General features: G+C 31.8%; 1 protein-coding gene across 3 annotated transcripts; it reads left to right on the forward strand.

Annotated features, from left to right (window-relative positions):
• The first annotated feature begins 6,519 nt into the window (after positions 1-6,519).
• Positions 6,520-13,235, forward strand: LOC120086766 (B3 domain-containing protein Os01g0723500-like). 3 transcript variants are annotated; one of them, XR_005484321.2, is made up of 8 exons: positions 6,520-6,941; positions 7,648-8,053; positions 8,293-8,495; positions 8,645-9,173; positions 9,422-9,588; positions 9,740-10,082; positions 11,653-11,773; positions 12,131-13,235. XR_005484321.2 is itself a non-coding variant. In XM_039043559.2 (7 exons), the coding sequence occupies exons 1-6, from the start codon at positions 6,849-6,851 to the stop codon at positions 10,070-10,072; spliced, it is 1,731 nt and encodes a 576-aa protein (XP_038899487.1). In that variant the 5' UTR covers positions 6,520-6,848; the 3' UTR covers positions 10,073-10,082; positions 12,131-13,235. The 3 variants fall into 3 exon arrangements, 2 of the variants coding, with proteins under 2 accessions (XP_038899487.1, XP_090174526.1); XM_039043559.2 differs by lacking the exon at positions 11,653-11,773; XM_090318400.1 differs by lacking the exons at positions 11,653-11,773; positions 12,131-13,235 and adding an exon at positions 10,172-10,294.
• The last annotated feature ends 3,497 nt before the right edge of the window (positions 13,236-16,732 follow it).

The raw sequence follows: 16,732 nt of genomic DNA on the forward strand, positions 1-16,732 counted from the left end.
GCTTCCAATCTGGAGATTTTCCATAAATATCCCAATACACTTCTTTAGTGTGTCCTGGTTTTTTACAGTGTTCGCACCATGGTCTTGGTTTTCGTTTTCGATTCTCAGTTCCTGTGTAGTTCATGAGTATTTGTACGTACCTCATTACCAAGGTTTCGAGCAAGTAAGGCTGATCCTTCAGATTCTGAACTGGCAGTCACTCTTAACATTAGTTTCTTCCTGCTTTCTTCTCTTCTCACTTCTGCAAAAACTTCTCTAATGTTAGGTAATGGTTTAATAGCTAAGATTCTACCACGTATCTCATTGAGTTGTTTATTAAGGCCAAGAAGAAATTTGAACACTCGTTTCTTTTTAATTGTATTTTTGAATATAGCTTCATCTACAACGCATTCCTACTTATGGCTTTCAAATACGTCCAGTTGCTGCCAAAGTCGGGATAGTTGAGTAAAATAGTGAGTGACTTGCATATCCCCTTGCCGTAGCTCATGAATTTTACCTTCAATTTCAAATGACTCTGCAGTTTCCTGGTTAGAATAAGTTTCACGAGCTGCTTCCCAAATTTCACTTGCAGTTGAGAAGAGTAAAAAACCTTCACCAATCTCTGTCGTCATGGAGTAGATTAGCCATGACATAACCATATTATTTTCCGCTTTCCATGTCTTGTATCTTCGATCAGCTTGGTTTGGGATAGAATTTTTGCTTAATCTTCCTTTCCTTTTCCATATATGAACATCATAACTGATTGTGACCAATGTAGGTAATTCCTTCCATTTAATTTGTGATTAGTAATTGGAAGTATAGTCCTTTCAGTATTGTTAGAATTTATGGATGCCATAAAAGATTATTGATTGGCAAAATAATTAATTAAGCAGGAAATAGGAAAAAGGAAAAAAAGGATGAAAAATTGATAAAAAAAAGTTGTCCAGGCCCGCATCATGAAAGGAAAAAAAAGGATGAAAAATTGATAAAAAAAATAAATAGGAGTTCATAGTTAGCTCAGGTTTAAGGTCAAGTTACCTAGGTCATCGCTTTGAAATAGTCAGTCTTAAACACTAAACAATGTCATAAATTAAGCGTGACTTATTTCTCGGTCCGATCTTATACAATCTCATTGCGTATGATGCCTCCACTCGCATGTCTCCACATAACGATTTAGGATCATATCGTTAGTACTAAATACAAAGTGGGCCGCATCCGATAGTGTTTCCAGAATGAGGTACCAGTCTTATCCGTATACTATATACCGTTTTGGCTATCTACTCGAACTTGATCCATTCTTATGTCTCTATATAAAGTCCAAGTACTCATGTAATAGTCATGATGTTAGTTTATGAGAATTAGTTTTTATAAGTGCAATTTACATATTCAATAACAATTTTATTGAATAAACCTCAATAATTTCTTTATTGCAAATAGAATATGTTTAATTTTACAAACTGCGAGTTTTAGGACATACAACCCAACAATATAATCGTTTGAACTATGCTTAGTTTGACTTGTATCCGGTTGCCTTTAAAATCCTCTATCAAATAAAGATGAAATGAAGATGCACTAATTTGAAGTTATTTTCTACTTAGTAAGAAATTTAGAGTATAATTGTTTGTTCACTATTTACTTTTAAAATTTAGGACGATTTGAATCTTTGACTGTTTGGTCGAGGACTATATATTTTAACTGATTGGTAACATTCAAGTTGGCTTAACAAGTATAATTGTTACTAATTTGAGTTTCTTAAATCCTTTTGACAACTTGAGGTGGTTAAGACATTTTACCTGAGAAATCTACATACCAAACTAAGTATAACTAAATTGATAAAGTTATATAGTTTCGGTCAAAAGATTAAGGTATGTTTGGTTAGTGATCTAGAAACAAAAAATTTTAAAACAACTTCTTCACTAAAACACAAAAGTTGGGTTTCAAGCTTTTACATTTTCTTATATTTAATGAATAAAATTAATTAAAATACATATTTGATAATATCAAGATTTTATATGTCATAAACAAAAATATCGAGGTCTTAATTATATAAAATTGTCCATTGAAATTATTTGCACGAGGTTCCTGGAGAAACTTGTTTTGTGGAGTTGAACTTGGTTTTTGTATTAATTTCAGTATAGTGAGTACAATCTCTAATACATAATCCTTTGATTTTTGCAAAATAAACTTTAATCTTTAAGCTGGTCGATCTTCTTGGATTATTGATCTTTGATTGGTCTTTGGGTTGTCGATCTTCTTGGATAATCAGCCTTTGGGCTTGTTGATCTTCTAGGATGATAAACCTTTGGGCTTATTGATCTTCTTGGATGATCGACTTTTGGACTTGATGATCTTCTTTGATGATCAACCTTTGGACTTAATGATCTTCTCGGAGGATCAATGTTCGCACGAGGCTTCTGGAGAAATATATTTCGTAGAGTTGAACTTGTGTTAATGTAGATTTGATGCAGCGTGGTTCGATCTCTAGTACTTAACTTCTGATTCTCTCTCGGTTGATTACATACACTTGATTATGGAAGCGGAGTGTGAAGTTGGAGTCTTGGGAGAATGCTTGTATCTACAAAGGACTTCAATCTTCAAGTGTAGTAAGTTTCATGAGTCAAGGAGTCTTCTGATGGTAGAGAATTTCCTTGAAGCTCTCACGTAGAATTGTTGACTCTCACAAATGAAGAAAACTTTTCTATTTATAGAGTTCTCAGGTAAACTTAGCTTGGTTGATCAATGAACCTGTCCTTTAGGTCCATTTAATTGGATTTGGGCCTAATTTTGGCGTTTGGGCCAATTTGAGCCTTAATTAGATCTTAGCTCAAATTATAATACCAAATTGGACCAAGATAAATTCATCTAATCCAATGGCCATGATGAAAATAAATGGCATCATTAGGACTTGCCAATTTATGTTTTCAATTTCAATTTAGGACACATGTTAATTTTTAATTAGTCCCCAAATTAAATTATTTGTAATTTCATCATTAATTTGGTAAATGATGCGATAATTTGTGATTAGTCCAAAATTTCTCATTCAAATAAAATGTCAACATCGATGAAAATTTCTAAAACATTATAAAAATAAAATAATTAAATTAATAAATAAATATTTACACTTTTTTAAATGGTTAAAATGTCTATTATTTTATTAATTGACAAAATTTTGTTGCACGTTTCTTGTGTTTCATGGTTTTTTTAAAATTATAATAGAAATGTCGTCTTACCTCTTATGTCAATGTCAAATTCATAGAAATGTAAAAATATTTATAAATCATAAAAGGTTGAATTCTAATTATTAATATTAATTAATTTTGGTATATGTATGCTGTTATAAATTATGCATAACAATTATTAATAAATAGTGTTGATGTAGGAAACTCGCATGCGTTCATCGTCATCGGGAGCCTCTCATGGGATTGTCTGCCACCCTACTTTCCCTACTTTAGTCTCTCTTTTCGAGCTGACTTACATGAAAGTTCCTTGCACTTGTGACGACGACTCTACCACACTCCTATGCCTAAGTTAGTACAAAGAGTGTATAGCCAAACTGAGCACACAAAAGTAAGATTAGGATCTTCTTGGAAGATTACTTACTTTTTCTCTCTTGGGTCTACAAATGAGACTATTTATATTGTTATCCTTCTAACATTCACATGTGGTTACATGTAATTCTGGCATTGTCATGGTAGTTTACGACACTCAAGGCTAGATGGCACCAGACCAAGCACGACTCTATTTTTTCCTAATTTGTACATATTCACTAACTCGACTAATCGACCCAAAATTTGAGGCTCTAACTTTTCTCTTCTGAGACGCATATTTCTCCATGTCGCCTCCTAATTTATCTTGGACATGGGCCCACCCATATACTTTAGGTCTTATATGAGGCAACCCTCAACAAATAGATCATATAATTTACAATATATTATATCCTACATATGTAAATTATAATTTAAGAATGAAGTTTATAATGTAAAATATTATATTTATCAATAATTCTACATTTTACCATTTTAGATTAAAAAACCTTAATACATAAAAAAAAAAAGTTAAAATATCATTTTGGTCCCTATCAATTTCAGTCTCTGAACTTTAAAATGTCTAATTTTAGTCCTGTATTTTCAATAAATTCTAAATTTAGTCTGTCGAAATTAAACTTTTTAGAAATTTGTTAACTAATAATGATATTTTTCATGCAAAGAAATATAATATGTGAATATGTTTTCAAAATTTAGAGTGAAAATGATAATAAATAATAAACAAATTTTGAAAAAAAATCAACAATAAACAAGTGGTAGAGACTAAATTTTAAGATTTTTTTATAGTACATAGATTAAAATGGGACATTTGAGAATACAGAGACTAAAATTGGATATGGAGTAAAATTGAATAAATTTCAAAGTATATGGACAAAAATAATATTTTAACCTAAAGAAGATGCCAAAATTGTTTTCTACCATTTCGGATCCTTGCAAGATGTTGAAGAAAAGCTAAATTATAGAAAATACTCTTAAACTTTGTAGTTTGTGACAAAGTACCTCTAAACTTTCAAAAGTTTAAAAAATACCCTCAATTTTTTTTTTAAAAAAAAAAAGTTAAAAAATACCCTTAAACTTTAAAAAAAAAAAGTTCAAAATATCTTTATCATTAGTTTTGGATGGAAACCGTTATTGTTTTGTGTCATAAATACCCATGAGCTTTCAAAATTTTAAAAGTATCCTTAAACTAAAAAAAAATAAAATAAAAACCAAGAAAATACCATTACTGATAGTATATTAACATAAACCGTTAATACTCTCTCCTTTATTTTGTCCTCTTTTTTCTTCCTTTTTTCTTCTATTTGACATTTTTATCTAAAAAATCCACTTTAGTTAATGTATATAGACTATTGATCTTATGACCGAGTGTTTTAACAAGGTTGTATGTTATTAGTTGAGTAAGTCTTAGTAATCAAATACGGTTTTTTTTTTTTTTTAGATTTGGCTATTTATCATTTTAGTAAGTTTTAAGAGAAGATTTTGACTTTGGAATTTTGTGAGATTTTATATTTAAACTTAAAGTTTTGGTTTATATTTAATTGCTCAAAAAATTAGTGTAAGAATTGGACAAATAGAATAAAAATGAGAGTATATCTTTCTATCTATCTATCTATATATTTATATATATAAGGGAATATCTATATAATTTGTTTTAAACTTAGTTCTTTTCAAACTCAAGAAAGCATTAAACAAATTAATCACTATACTAACGATAAGAGCATTTTTATTGTTTTTTTAACGGTTAAGATTTAGTTTAGGGTTGCTGTAAATTTTAAAATAATTGTTGTTAATTGCAGTTCTAGAAAAATTAGTTGTAAAATGTAGTTAATTAATATTTGGTGAATTTCAACTTTAAACTTGAAAAAGTAAGTTATAGTGTTTGGTAAATAATGTTATATTTTTGTGATTAATATCAATCAAAATATGTACCAAGAAAAATTTTAGAACCATCAATGATAAACACTGATAGACATTGATAGACTTCTATCAGTATCTATCATTGATAGTTCTAAAATTTTGCTATATCTTATAAATATTTTCAACAATTTTACTATTTGAAATAATTTCCCTTTTTTCTTATTATTTATAATGTTATATCATATATATATATATATATATATATATTTTCAAGTTTTATATTATTTCTTAAGTATAAGAATATTATTTGTGATATATGAGACAATTATATGCATTATTCAATAAAAGAATTATATGATATTATTTAAAGAAAAAATAGACATCATTGAATTAATTTGGAAATTTAGGACATCAAAATTGGTTTTGTTAAGAATGTATTAATTATATAATAAATTAATTTTAATTTATAAAAAATAAAATTGACAAATTTTCAGAAGTAATTGTTAATTCTACATTTTTTTTAAGCTAGTACGAAATAGATTTTAAAAGTATTGAGAATGAATGTGTGATTAAGAGTGTGTTTGATTATATTTTCAAGTGTTCAATCTAAAAAATGAGTTATTTTAGAAGAAATTAGTGTGTTTGACAACTACTCAAAATAATTTTTGAAGTGTATTTTAATCAATTTTTATCAAATATGTTTAAATAAAAATAAGTTTTTTTTAAAAAAATATATATATATTTTTAAGTCAATCTAAATGAATCTTAAAGAAGCGAGTATAATAAAATTTTCACAATCTATCTTATCAAACACACAATACAATTAAGATTTTTTCATAATCACTTTTAAAACCCCCAAAAGTAATCCAAAACACAACATAAGAGTATTAATGCTATTTTTGAAAATTTAGAGTTATTTTTGCAACGAAGTATTAACGGTTTCTATTTATATACTAAAGTATTTTGAATAATTTAAAATTTAAAGACATTTTTGAAAATTCAGGATTATTTTTGAAATAAAACACTAATGTTGTTTATCAAAAACTAATAAAATGAATATTTTTGCACTCTTTTAAAAAATTCAAAGGTATTTTTGAAATTTTCAAAAATTTCAGGATTTTTTTTTTAAAAAATAATAATTTAGCATAAAGGAAAAAAAGGTCACAGCCAAAGTAAGCACGTACGGTTACTGACACACTTGACACGTGTGATCGTGGCAGTCGCGGAAGCGCTGGCCACTATCGGGTTCATTTGCCAGAATCCCTCGAAACTGAAATCTCTCCTGCAAGCTGCCGGAACTTCCATGATTTCTCCATTAATCTTCGGTTCTTCGTAGGGTTGCTTGTGCCTTTTCTTCTTTCTTTTCCTATCAATGTTTTGTTTTGTGGCGAAAATTTCTTCAATGTCGTTTGTATCAGCAATATATTTCCCTAATCCCTATTGACTGGAGCCTGTTCATGCCATTTGATGATGGAGACGGAGTCTCGCCGGGAGATGGTGACCGCCAGGCGGCCTTGCTTCTATACTTTCTATTCCTCTACTCTCTCTTCAGAACGACTGGTAATTTCTTCGGATTCCGCTTTCTTCTGATTGTGCTTCCTCTCATTGTCTGAGAAATTAGGTTAACTCGAGCATGCATTTGTCAGCTTGCACCATGTGTGGTCAGATTGGACTTAATCCTGAAATATGTTTCTCTTTGCTCAATCAGGAATAAAAAATTATTTAAGAAGTTAGAGATCGATTTCTCTTAGTTTGTCTCTGGTCTCTGGGGAGGTTTATAGTTCAGTACCGCGAGGAAGCAGATATCTCTTTGAGAAGAGAGGTTTAAATCATTCCACGTGACAATGGAGTCGTCTTTACATCATTCCTTTGGTTTTTGGGTTTTTATTTTTGAAAATTAAGCCTACAACACTCATTCCATTTTTTTTTTGCTTTCTTATACCAATGCTTTAAAAAACTAACTCAAGTTTCGAAAACTGAAAAAAAAAAGTTTTTAAATTTTTTTTTTTTTTTTTTAAGAATTTGGCTAAAAATTCAACTCATGATAAAAAAATATTGTAAGAAATTGAAAGAAAATGTGCATAATTTTTAAAAACAAAAAACTAAATGAGGCTTAGTTTTGAGATGGATCTTATGAGGAATAGCTGTTCTATGTCCATGTCCATCCGTTTTGTATTCAGGTCAAAGATGAATATGTAGGGACGTTTATGTTTTGTGGTGATCTATTGCATTGTCTTGTGCTGATTGAATTTCCATATTATTGCAGAAACTTCCTTTGAAATTTGTCAAACACTTGGAAGAAATAATAGGCCGATCAGTTGCGTTAATTGGTCCTAGCGGCCAAACTTGGCTTGTTAACTTGATCCAGGAGAATGATAACTTGTTCTTCTGTGACGGATGGCCAACTTTTGCACGAGATCACACCTTAGAATGTGGTGACTTTTTGGTTTTTAGATACGATAGTGAGTTGCACTTCAATGTGCAAGTTTTTGATCAGAGTGCATGTGAGAAAGAAGGTGCATTTCATTCTCAATGCAGTCAAGATAACACAGGCTATAAAAGGGACAGGGAGGAAGACCATTCATCCCCAGAGACGTGCGAGGAAGCCGTGGCAAAGAAAATGAGGAGCATTTCTGATGTTCATTCAGAATGCATTAAGGAGAACCTAGCAGGTAAGTTGAGTTCTAGTCTTCTGGGCTTTGATTTAAACGTAGAGGAATGCACGTTTCTGTTGACATTGCAGTTCCATAATTAATTTTAAAATTAGGAAGAAAAGATTCATTATTTGAAGAGAATAGGAATACTTTAAAAAAATAATTATTTCTAGTGATTTATCTATAGTTGTGCAGAGTGTCAGCTACTTATCAGCGTGTGATTAGAATCTAATTGGATCATACTTTTTTGTTTCCAGCAATAAGAACTGCTGAGGACCATAAAAGTGTAGCTGGTCAGAATGGGATCGGTAAAGTTGATGACATAACTACGCATGATAAAATTCTGGCCTTACCACTGTCATTTCAGGATGAAAAGAAAGTTTCCCAGTCCTTTAGCTCCAATTTTCCATATTTTGTGAGAATCATGAAAAGCTTTAATGTTTGTGGTTCGTACACATTGGTGAGTCAACCCCCAAAAACCCAAAAAAGAAAGAAAAAAGTAGTAACGAAGAAAAAAAAGTCATTTTCTTTCATGATGATCGTAAAGCAGCTTGCCTTCATTTGAATGTCAGTTGAACTAGCCTGATGTTGTCCTCTCCTGTGATGCAGAATATCCCTTATCAATTTTCAATGGCACATCTTCCTAGCTGCAAATTAAAGTTAGTCCTTCACAATTTGAAAGGGGAATCCTGGACAGTGAATTCTGTTCCTACAACGAGAGTGCATACAAGTCACACTCTCTGTGGAGGATGGATGGCCTTTGTGCGTGGGAATGACATCAACATGGGAGATATATGTGTTTTTGAACTTGTCCGGGATTGTGAATTGCGTGTTCACATCTTCAGGGTTGGAAAGGAAATAACTGAGGATCAGAGTGGAAAAGGAACTTTAAATAGACTAGGTGCTGGCCATGCAGTAATTCCTCGTAAAGCTGTCAAGGGTTTGCCAAAGAAAATGAATGGTAACTCCCATAAAGTTCATTCAAAACGCTCCAAAAGGATCGAAATACCTGATAAAAAGTGTTCGAACTCTCGGCAAGAACCTTTCTGCAATGATGCTAGGAAACATTCTAGTGCCAAAATGGTCTCTACTAAAGTCATGGCTTGTTCTCAGTCAAAAAAACCGTCTAAACGTTTGGGTAAGGTTTCTGCTATATCAGCAAGTAAGGGTTTTAGAAGTATGTAAAAAGGCTCTTATGGTTCCCTTTTTATGTCATGAAGCCAACGATCTGTTGTTTTAAAAATGAAGTTTATTACTTTTCTATTTATCTATGTACTTTGATTGCTGTGTATTAGGGTATCTATTATGTTTCCATAATTTTTTCATAGCTGGTCTGAATAGGTTATAATATGCAAGAATTATGACTTTTGAAATTTTTATGGCTAGTTAATCGGAGAACCAGTGTCAAAGGTGATCTTGTATTACCAGCTAGACTTGGTTTGCGAGCAATGTTGGCACGTGACGAAGAAAGGGCAGCTAAATCGTTTGTTTCTTGTTTTCCAAGTTTTGTCAGAATTATGAAAAAGTTCAACACAAGTGGTTCATATACTCTGGTAAATCATTTATTTTGGATCCAAATACTGTTATGCTGATGCACTTTGTTAAGTTTCAGGTTTTAGATCCAAGTATTGTTTGTCAATATAGTTCTTTTCGGCATGTTCTTTGCTTCAAGTTCATAGGATTGATTGGCATTCTATGTTGCAGAAAATTCCGCATCGGTTTTCTTCAGCACATTTCCCCAACAGCAGAACTGAGATTATACTGCGCAGTTCAAATGGGGGATGTTGGATTGTGAACTCAGTACCAGACTCAATGGGGCGAATGATGCATACTTTTTGCGGTGGTTGGATGTCGTTCGTTCGTGACAATGGTATCCAGATGGGGGATGTCTGCATATTCGAACTTGTCGGCAAGTGTGAATTGTTTGTACATATAACTGGAGTCGGGAAGAAAGGGTTTGACCTCAGCAGTGAAGTCGCAACTTCTAGTGAATTAGCTATTGTACCAATGACAAGCAATCATCCTTCTGTGAATTAGCTATTGTAAGGTTGGTACTCTTGCTCATTTCTTCTCAATGAAAAAATTAATTGCCTGTATTAGAAATTGCTAGATATTCCTTTGCTATTATTATATAAGGTCATCAGTCATCTTTTCCCCCCAATTGGGGCCTGAGGACTCTCAATCATAACCCGACTCGGACCGAGCTTTGTAAACTCTAACCCTTTGCAAGGAATGGCAGGTTCAATCAGATTTGCCCCACTCGTACGTACTTTGCTTTATTTTCTGCCCCTTGTGCTATTTTCTTAAATGGAACTAGTGAATATGTTCGTTCTTAATCTGCTGTGCTAATTTTTTGTTCTAATCATCTAATGTAATTACTGATAAAAAGAATTGCTTCTTTACATATTAAGTTTCTCGTAGAAAAATTTGTAGAAGAAAAGAAAATTGCGATGATGCAAGAGACTAAAAATCCAAAGAATTGTAAAATTGATGAGAATTTAAGAAAGCTGGATGATTTTTCATTTCATTTAATATACATCTGAAAATGTAAAGTTTCCAAATACATTTGTATTTAGCTACATGACTATTTTTACATTATTGTTTTATTCAATGAACCTTCTTAGAAAGAGTTTATATTTACATTGCCAATATGAATCTAACTCAAATTGTTAAGATATATCATTAACGATTTGGTTTTTAAGTTTTTGTTTTTAAAAAATTAAGTCTATAGACATGACTTCCACTTTCAAATTTATTCCTTTGTTATTTACTTTTTACTAATGGTTTAAAAAATCAATCCAAATGTTGAACACTAAAAAAATATAGTTTTTAAAATTTTATTTTTGTTTTTAGAATTTGACTAAAAAGTTAACTATTGTAATTAAGAAATATGCAAATCATGGTAAGAGTTAGAGAGGTAATATGCTTAAAAACCAAAACCCAAAAACCAAATAGTTACCATTGATAGGGGAGAATTGAAATCTTTATATATATCATAATTTTAGGGGGAGCATTTATATGTTTATTATTTTTTTTTATGATTCCAAAGGAGGAGAAGTATAAGAAAAATGTGTTATGATTACGTTGAATGTATTATTTAGGGGGAAAATTAGTTAAAGGAAAAAGTTAATTCTTTTGAATGAATTTTAAGCATGATCTTTGTGATGATATGTGTACTTGATATTAAAATTACTTATTGGTCATATGTGTTGCTATGGTTATATGCATTTCAAGTTATTTTTCTTCTATGGTTTGTCATCATAAAAAGGGGGAGATTGTTAGATTTTTGGCCCCTAATCCCGGAAAATTTCACAAAATGACCCAAAACCCAAAAATTTTCTACCAATGACCTATTTCTAAAAACTTTTCTACCACTGACATTTTCCCAATGTGAAATATCAAAATTACCCCTAATTTTTAAAAAGCCTTCAGACCGCCACATTTTTCTTCTTCCTTCTACGATTTCCTCGGCTCTTCATTCAATGTGCATTTAATACACCACCAACATTCCACCAAAACATTTATTCCCAACTAATATTCTGAAGAGAATGGAACTTCTTTCTAATTATTCACTTTCTGTCGTCGAATGTCTCTCTCATCTCGTAGCTTTCTCTCAGATTTCCTCAGCCCTTCGGATTCTTTGGTAGCTTTCATCGTCGGATTCTATGGTAGCTTTCATCGTCGGATTCTATCCACATTTCTTCTTCCTTCAATGGTTTCTTCAACCCTTCATTCAATGTACGATTTCTTCTCTCAAATCGCTTTCATAATAAGTGTCGTGTAGTAGATTATAAACGATCGTATAGTAATTTATACATGATCGTTTAGTAAATTATAAACGATCGTTGAGTAATATATGCAATGAGTAGTAATTATACACCATCGTTTAGTAAATTAAAACGATTGTTTAGTAAAATATAAATGATCGTTTAGTAATTACTATGCGATCGTTTAGTAAATTACTATGTGATCACTTAGTAATGTATACACATTCGCTTAGTAATTTATACACGATCGCTTAGTAATTTATACACAATTGCTTAGTAATTTATACACGATCGCTTACTTATCAATGATCTGTTTATCTAATTGTAGATCAATGACACTATTTCGTATCTTTGTATGATTTGATGGAGATTGGGATGAGTCCGGAAGAAATTATGTTGGTGGTCATATGAAAGATCTGAAAGTCAGAAATGATATAACAGTCCGTGAATTAGTGAGTATGATGCACCAATGACTGATTATCGATCTGGATATGTTTGATATACACATCAAATGTTGCTACAACCTGTTGGTCCCAGCTCTCCAAATTGACTACTCGACGATGAAGATCTTAGCTTCTTTTTAGAAGGCAGTGAGACATCCTAGATGCCATTATTTATATCAGTTACACCTGCTAACAGTCATGGAGTACAACATTGCAATCCAACTAATCAACCCAATCTAATGCATACCATGTCTTCAATTGATGATCATATTGAGCCATGTAACTTGGGGGATGACTGAAGTGAAGCTTGGTTTGGTCGGAACAGTGAACCTAGATGTACTTCACAATTCAATACTGAACATGGATATGGATAAACTTCTTCAACACCTAACATCCATGTTCCAACCCCACCTGCTCCCGTTCCATCGGTTGTGATGCTTTCGGTTCTTATGCATTCCACCCGAACCATTTGTTGATATACCTGGACCATCAGAGGGTCTATCGTATGACAACCTCGTCACAATACCTCATGACTAGGTTTACAGTTGAGTGTGTGCTTGTTGCTTACGCCGAACCAATGTTCCCAGTCGGACACAGTCAAGAATGGGATGGAGATTGAACTAATTCTACCACCGCAAAAGGTAGTAAGTGTAGGTCGATGTCAAATCGTCAAGATACCTTCAATTGGAGAGGAGCCATGACAAATACACGAGTGTACACGATGTGATCAGACAGGACATTACAAGAAAACGTGCAGACAAACGTTGATAACACCTGGCACTGGCCCATCTAGCTAAACAATATGTAATTTTCGCTTTCGCTTCAAATTTTCTGTACAATCCCAATTATATTCTGTACAACACCAATTATTCTGTACAAATTCACTATACAATATGTAATTTTAGCACCAATTATATTCTGTACAACACCAATTGTATTGTACAATATGTAATTTTAGCAAAAATTTATCTAAACGATCGCTTAGTTATTTATTTGCTTAGTTAAATGTACAACACCAATTGTATTCTACAAATTTAGCACAAATTTATCTAAACAAAAACTAAACGATCGCTTAGTATTATCTAAACGACTACTTAACAAAACCTAAATGATCGTTTAGTATTATCTAAACGATCGCATAACAAAACCTAAGCGACCGCTTAGTATTAGCCAAACGATCACTTTATACATTAGTACACGATCGCATAATGGATACTTAAACGATCGCATAACAGTTAGCTAAACGATCGCTTATTATTAACTAAACGATCGCTTAGTATTATCTAAATGATCGCATAACAAAACCTAAGCGATCGCTTAGTATTAGCCAAACGATCGTTTTATAAATTAGTACACGATCGCGTAATGGATATCTAAACAATCATGTAACAGTTAGCTAAACGATCGCTTAGTATAAACTAAACGACCGCTTAGTACAAACTAAACGACCGCTTAGTACAAACTAAACGATCGCTTAGTACAAACTAAACGATCGCTTAGTATTAGCCAAACGATTGCATAATGGATATCTGAACGATCGCGGAACAGTTAGCTAGACGATCGCTTAGTATTCTATAAACGACCGTTTAATAAAAACTATAGTGGATAGCTAGATGATCGCTTAGTATTCTCTACACGATCGCTTAATAAAAACTATAGTGGATAGTAAACGATCGCTTAGTACTCTCTCCAATCGCTTAGTAATATCTATCCGATCACTTAGTAATATCTAAATGCTCACTTAAAGTATTCATAGAGACGCATTCATCGTGCAGTCTGAAGGCTTAAAAATTGGGGGTAATTTTGAAATTTCACATGGAGAAAAAGGTCAACGGTAGAAAAGTTTTTAGAAAGAGGTCATTGGTAGAAAAGTTTTTGGGTTTCGGGTCATTTCGTGAATTTTTTTCCTAATCCCAAATTAATTAATTTTAATTAGTTAATGTTTTGATGATAACAAACCTGCTTTTATTAATAACAATTTAAGTATTTTGAAATGCCTATTGCGTAGAGCTCAAAATAATAATTCCAACACAATTTGAGTCGCTCAAATCAGAGCTCAAACGAAGAAGATATGACCGAAACAAGTTTACCAGACCAGTGAAACATAGTGGGCTTTTGATTTTTGGATTGATTTTAGAAAGAAAATGAATTAAAAAAAAATAAAATGAATTTAATTATTTTATGTTTGTGTCAAACGGCTAGTTTTTGACACATGGTATGTTCTTTATTTTTGGATTGATTTTAAAAAGAAAATGAATTTCAAAAGAAAAATAATTTATTATATTTTGTTTGTGTCTAACAACTAGTTTAGTTTAAAATCTCCACCATTATTTCTCCTTTCCAAAATCCAATGGTCCAAATTAGATGTGGTTTCTAAAAATTTTTCCTCTTTATTTAAACTCATCTTATTCTCCAAATTTCTACAACAACTTTTCACATTTTACAATCCTCAAAATTAGAGAAAAAAAAAACCACTATTGTTATTCTCTATAAGCTTCCAATATCTTTCTTTTCATCTTATTCTTAAGAGAAATTTCTATTGTATTGTGAGGATTAAAGTGTGTGAGCTCAATCTTGTTACCCATTCTTTTTAGAGAGTTGCATTGTGTTAAAGTTTCAAAACATTATAACGGTTGGATCCTCACCCGTGGAAAGGATCAGGTTTGCTCTTGAACCCATAAAAAGAGCAAGGTAGTAGTTTGACTCTCATCCATAAAAAGAGTCAAAAGAATTTTTTTTTAATTGAAGTCCCAAGAGGCGTTTGGAAAAGTGGATGTAAGTTGTGTTTGACCGAACCACTATAAAAATCACGATGTCTTCTTCTCTATCTCTTTCCTAGTTATTCTTGCATTTAGTTTTAATTGCTTGCTTTTGTTGGTTGAGATTGATTGAGTATATCGTTACACAATTTTTATCAATCTTGTTATTAAGCATAAATTAGAGTTTTTTATCAATTTAATTTAAAAATATCTAATTAGATCAAACTAAGTATATTTTAAGAAAAAAATTAATTAAACCCTATTCACCCCTCTAGGGTTTCCATACCGGTCCAACAATTGGTATCAGAGTCAGCTCTCTTATTTGTGATAAAATTTTCCATAAATCATTTTAGATTGATGCACATTGTTTGAGTTTCTCACTCCTACAAATGGGATCAGAGCCTGGGTTGCTCTCTTTAAATTTAATTTTTTTTTTATAAACTTTATTGTTAAAGCATTATGGCAAACCTAATAGCAAATCTAGACCTCCTTATTTTGATGGTTCCAATTATGCATATTGAAAAGCTAGAATGAAAATTTATTTGCAATCTATTGACTCTAATTTGTGGTTAATTGTTGCTAAAGATCCTTATATACCCATGAAAAAGGTTGATAATGTTGATAAGCCTAAATTAGAAGAGTGATGAAAATGAAATGAAAAAGTGTTCTTTTAATGATAAAACTATTAATTGTTTGTATTGTGTTTTGAGCAAAGATGAATTTAATAGAATATCCATGTGTTGTTTCGCTCGAGAAATTTGGAATACTCTTGAAATTACTCATGAAGGAACAAATTAAGTTAAAGAGTCTAAAATTAGCATGCTTGTTCATAATTATGAAATATTTAAGATAGATGCTAATGAGTCTATAACGAATATGTTTACTAGATTTACTGATATTATCAATGCTTTGAAAGGACTTGGTAAATTCTATACGACATTGAAAAATGTTAGGAAAATTCTTAGGTCTCTACCTAAGACTTGGGAAGCAAAGGTGATGGTAATCTAAGAAGCAAAAGGCAGTCTTTATGGATTCTTCTTGAGTCTTTAATAGATTCTTTCCACGTCATGTAATTAAAACTAGTCAAACTTGAAAAGGAAACTAATGAAAAATCACTATTTGACATTTTTGCTGAAAAACAAACATATCGATCTACATTAGATTTTAGCATAACTCTATAAAAAAAAAATCCAATCAGTTTTAACAAAACCTAAATGAACCCTATTTAACATCTAATTTGCAATGACGCTTCCGTGATTTAGGACAAAATTCACCGAAGGGTAGTTAATTTCTCCCTTCACTGAAATGAGACACTCTCAACTAATCATTACACCAGAATAACTCTTATTCCTATAATGATTAGTCATCATTTATTTGGTCAAGAAATCATTAACTTACTTAATAATTTTCCATAAGCGTGGCCTTTCATTTTAGATCCAAGAGTTTCATCCCAATGAGCTAACCGAAGAAAAAAATCGATTGGGGAAAAAAACTAAAGTGACCCTATCCATTTTTGGAGTTCGCCTTGATATTGACCAACTGCACAAATCATCCGAAGGGGGATTCTCTTAGAACGCCTCGAGGCTGTGCAAGAAGCTCTCCCAGTGCAAACCAATGAAAGAGACCGTAAGACATGTTGACACACATCCTTCTCCCACTTACTATAAACACTCTTTTCATTCACTTTGATATTGACACATGCAAATACCATCCGAAGGGGGACGCTCC

This window comes from Benincasa hispida, chromosome 9, assembly GCF_027475165.1.
Source record: "Benincasa hispida cultivar pf3 chromosome 9, pf3_genome.v1.1, whole genome shotgun sequence".
Lineage (NCBI taxonomy): Eukaryota > Viridiplantae > Streptophyta > Magnoliopsida > Cucurbitales > Cucurbitaceae > Benincasa > Benincasa hispida.

Bases quoted from the DNA above. Each gene is read 5' to 3' on its own strand.
- LOC120086766 (XM_039043559.2), top strand. From the start codon at position 6,849: ATGATGGAGACGGAGTCTCGCCGGGAGATGGTGACCGCCAGGCGGCCT. The intron at 8,054-8,292 runs GTAAGTTGAGTT...TTTTGTTTCCAG, and splicing joins CATTAAGGAGAACCTAGCAG to CAATAAGAACTGCTGAGGAC. The intron at 8,496-8,644 runs GTGAGTCAACCC...CCTGTGATGCAG, and splicing joins TTTGTGGTTCGTACACATTG to AATATCCCTTATCAATTTTC.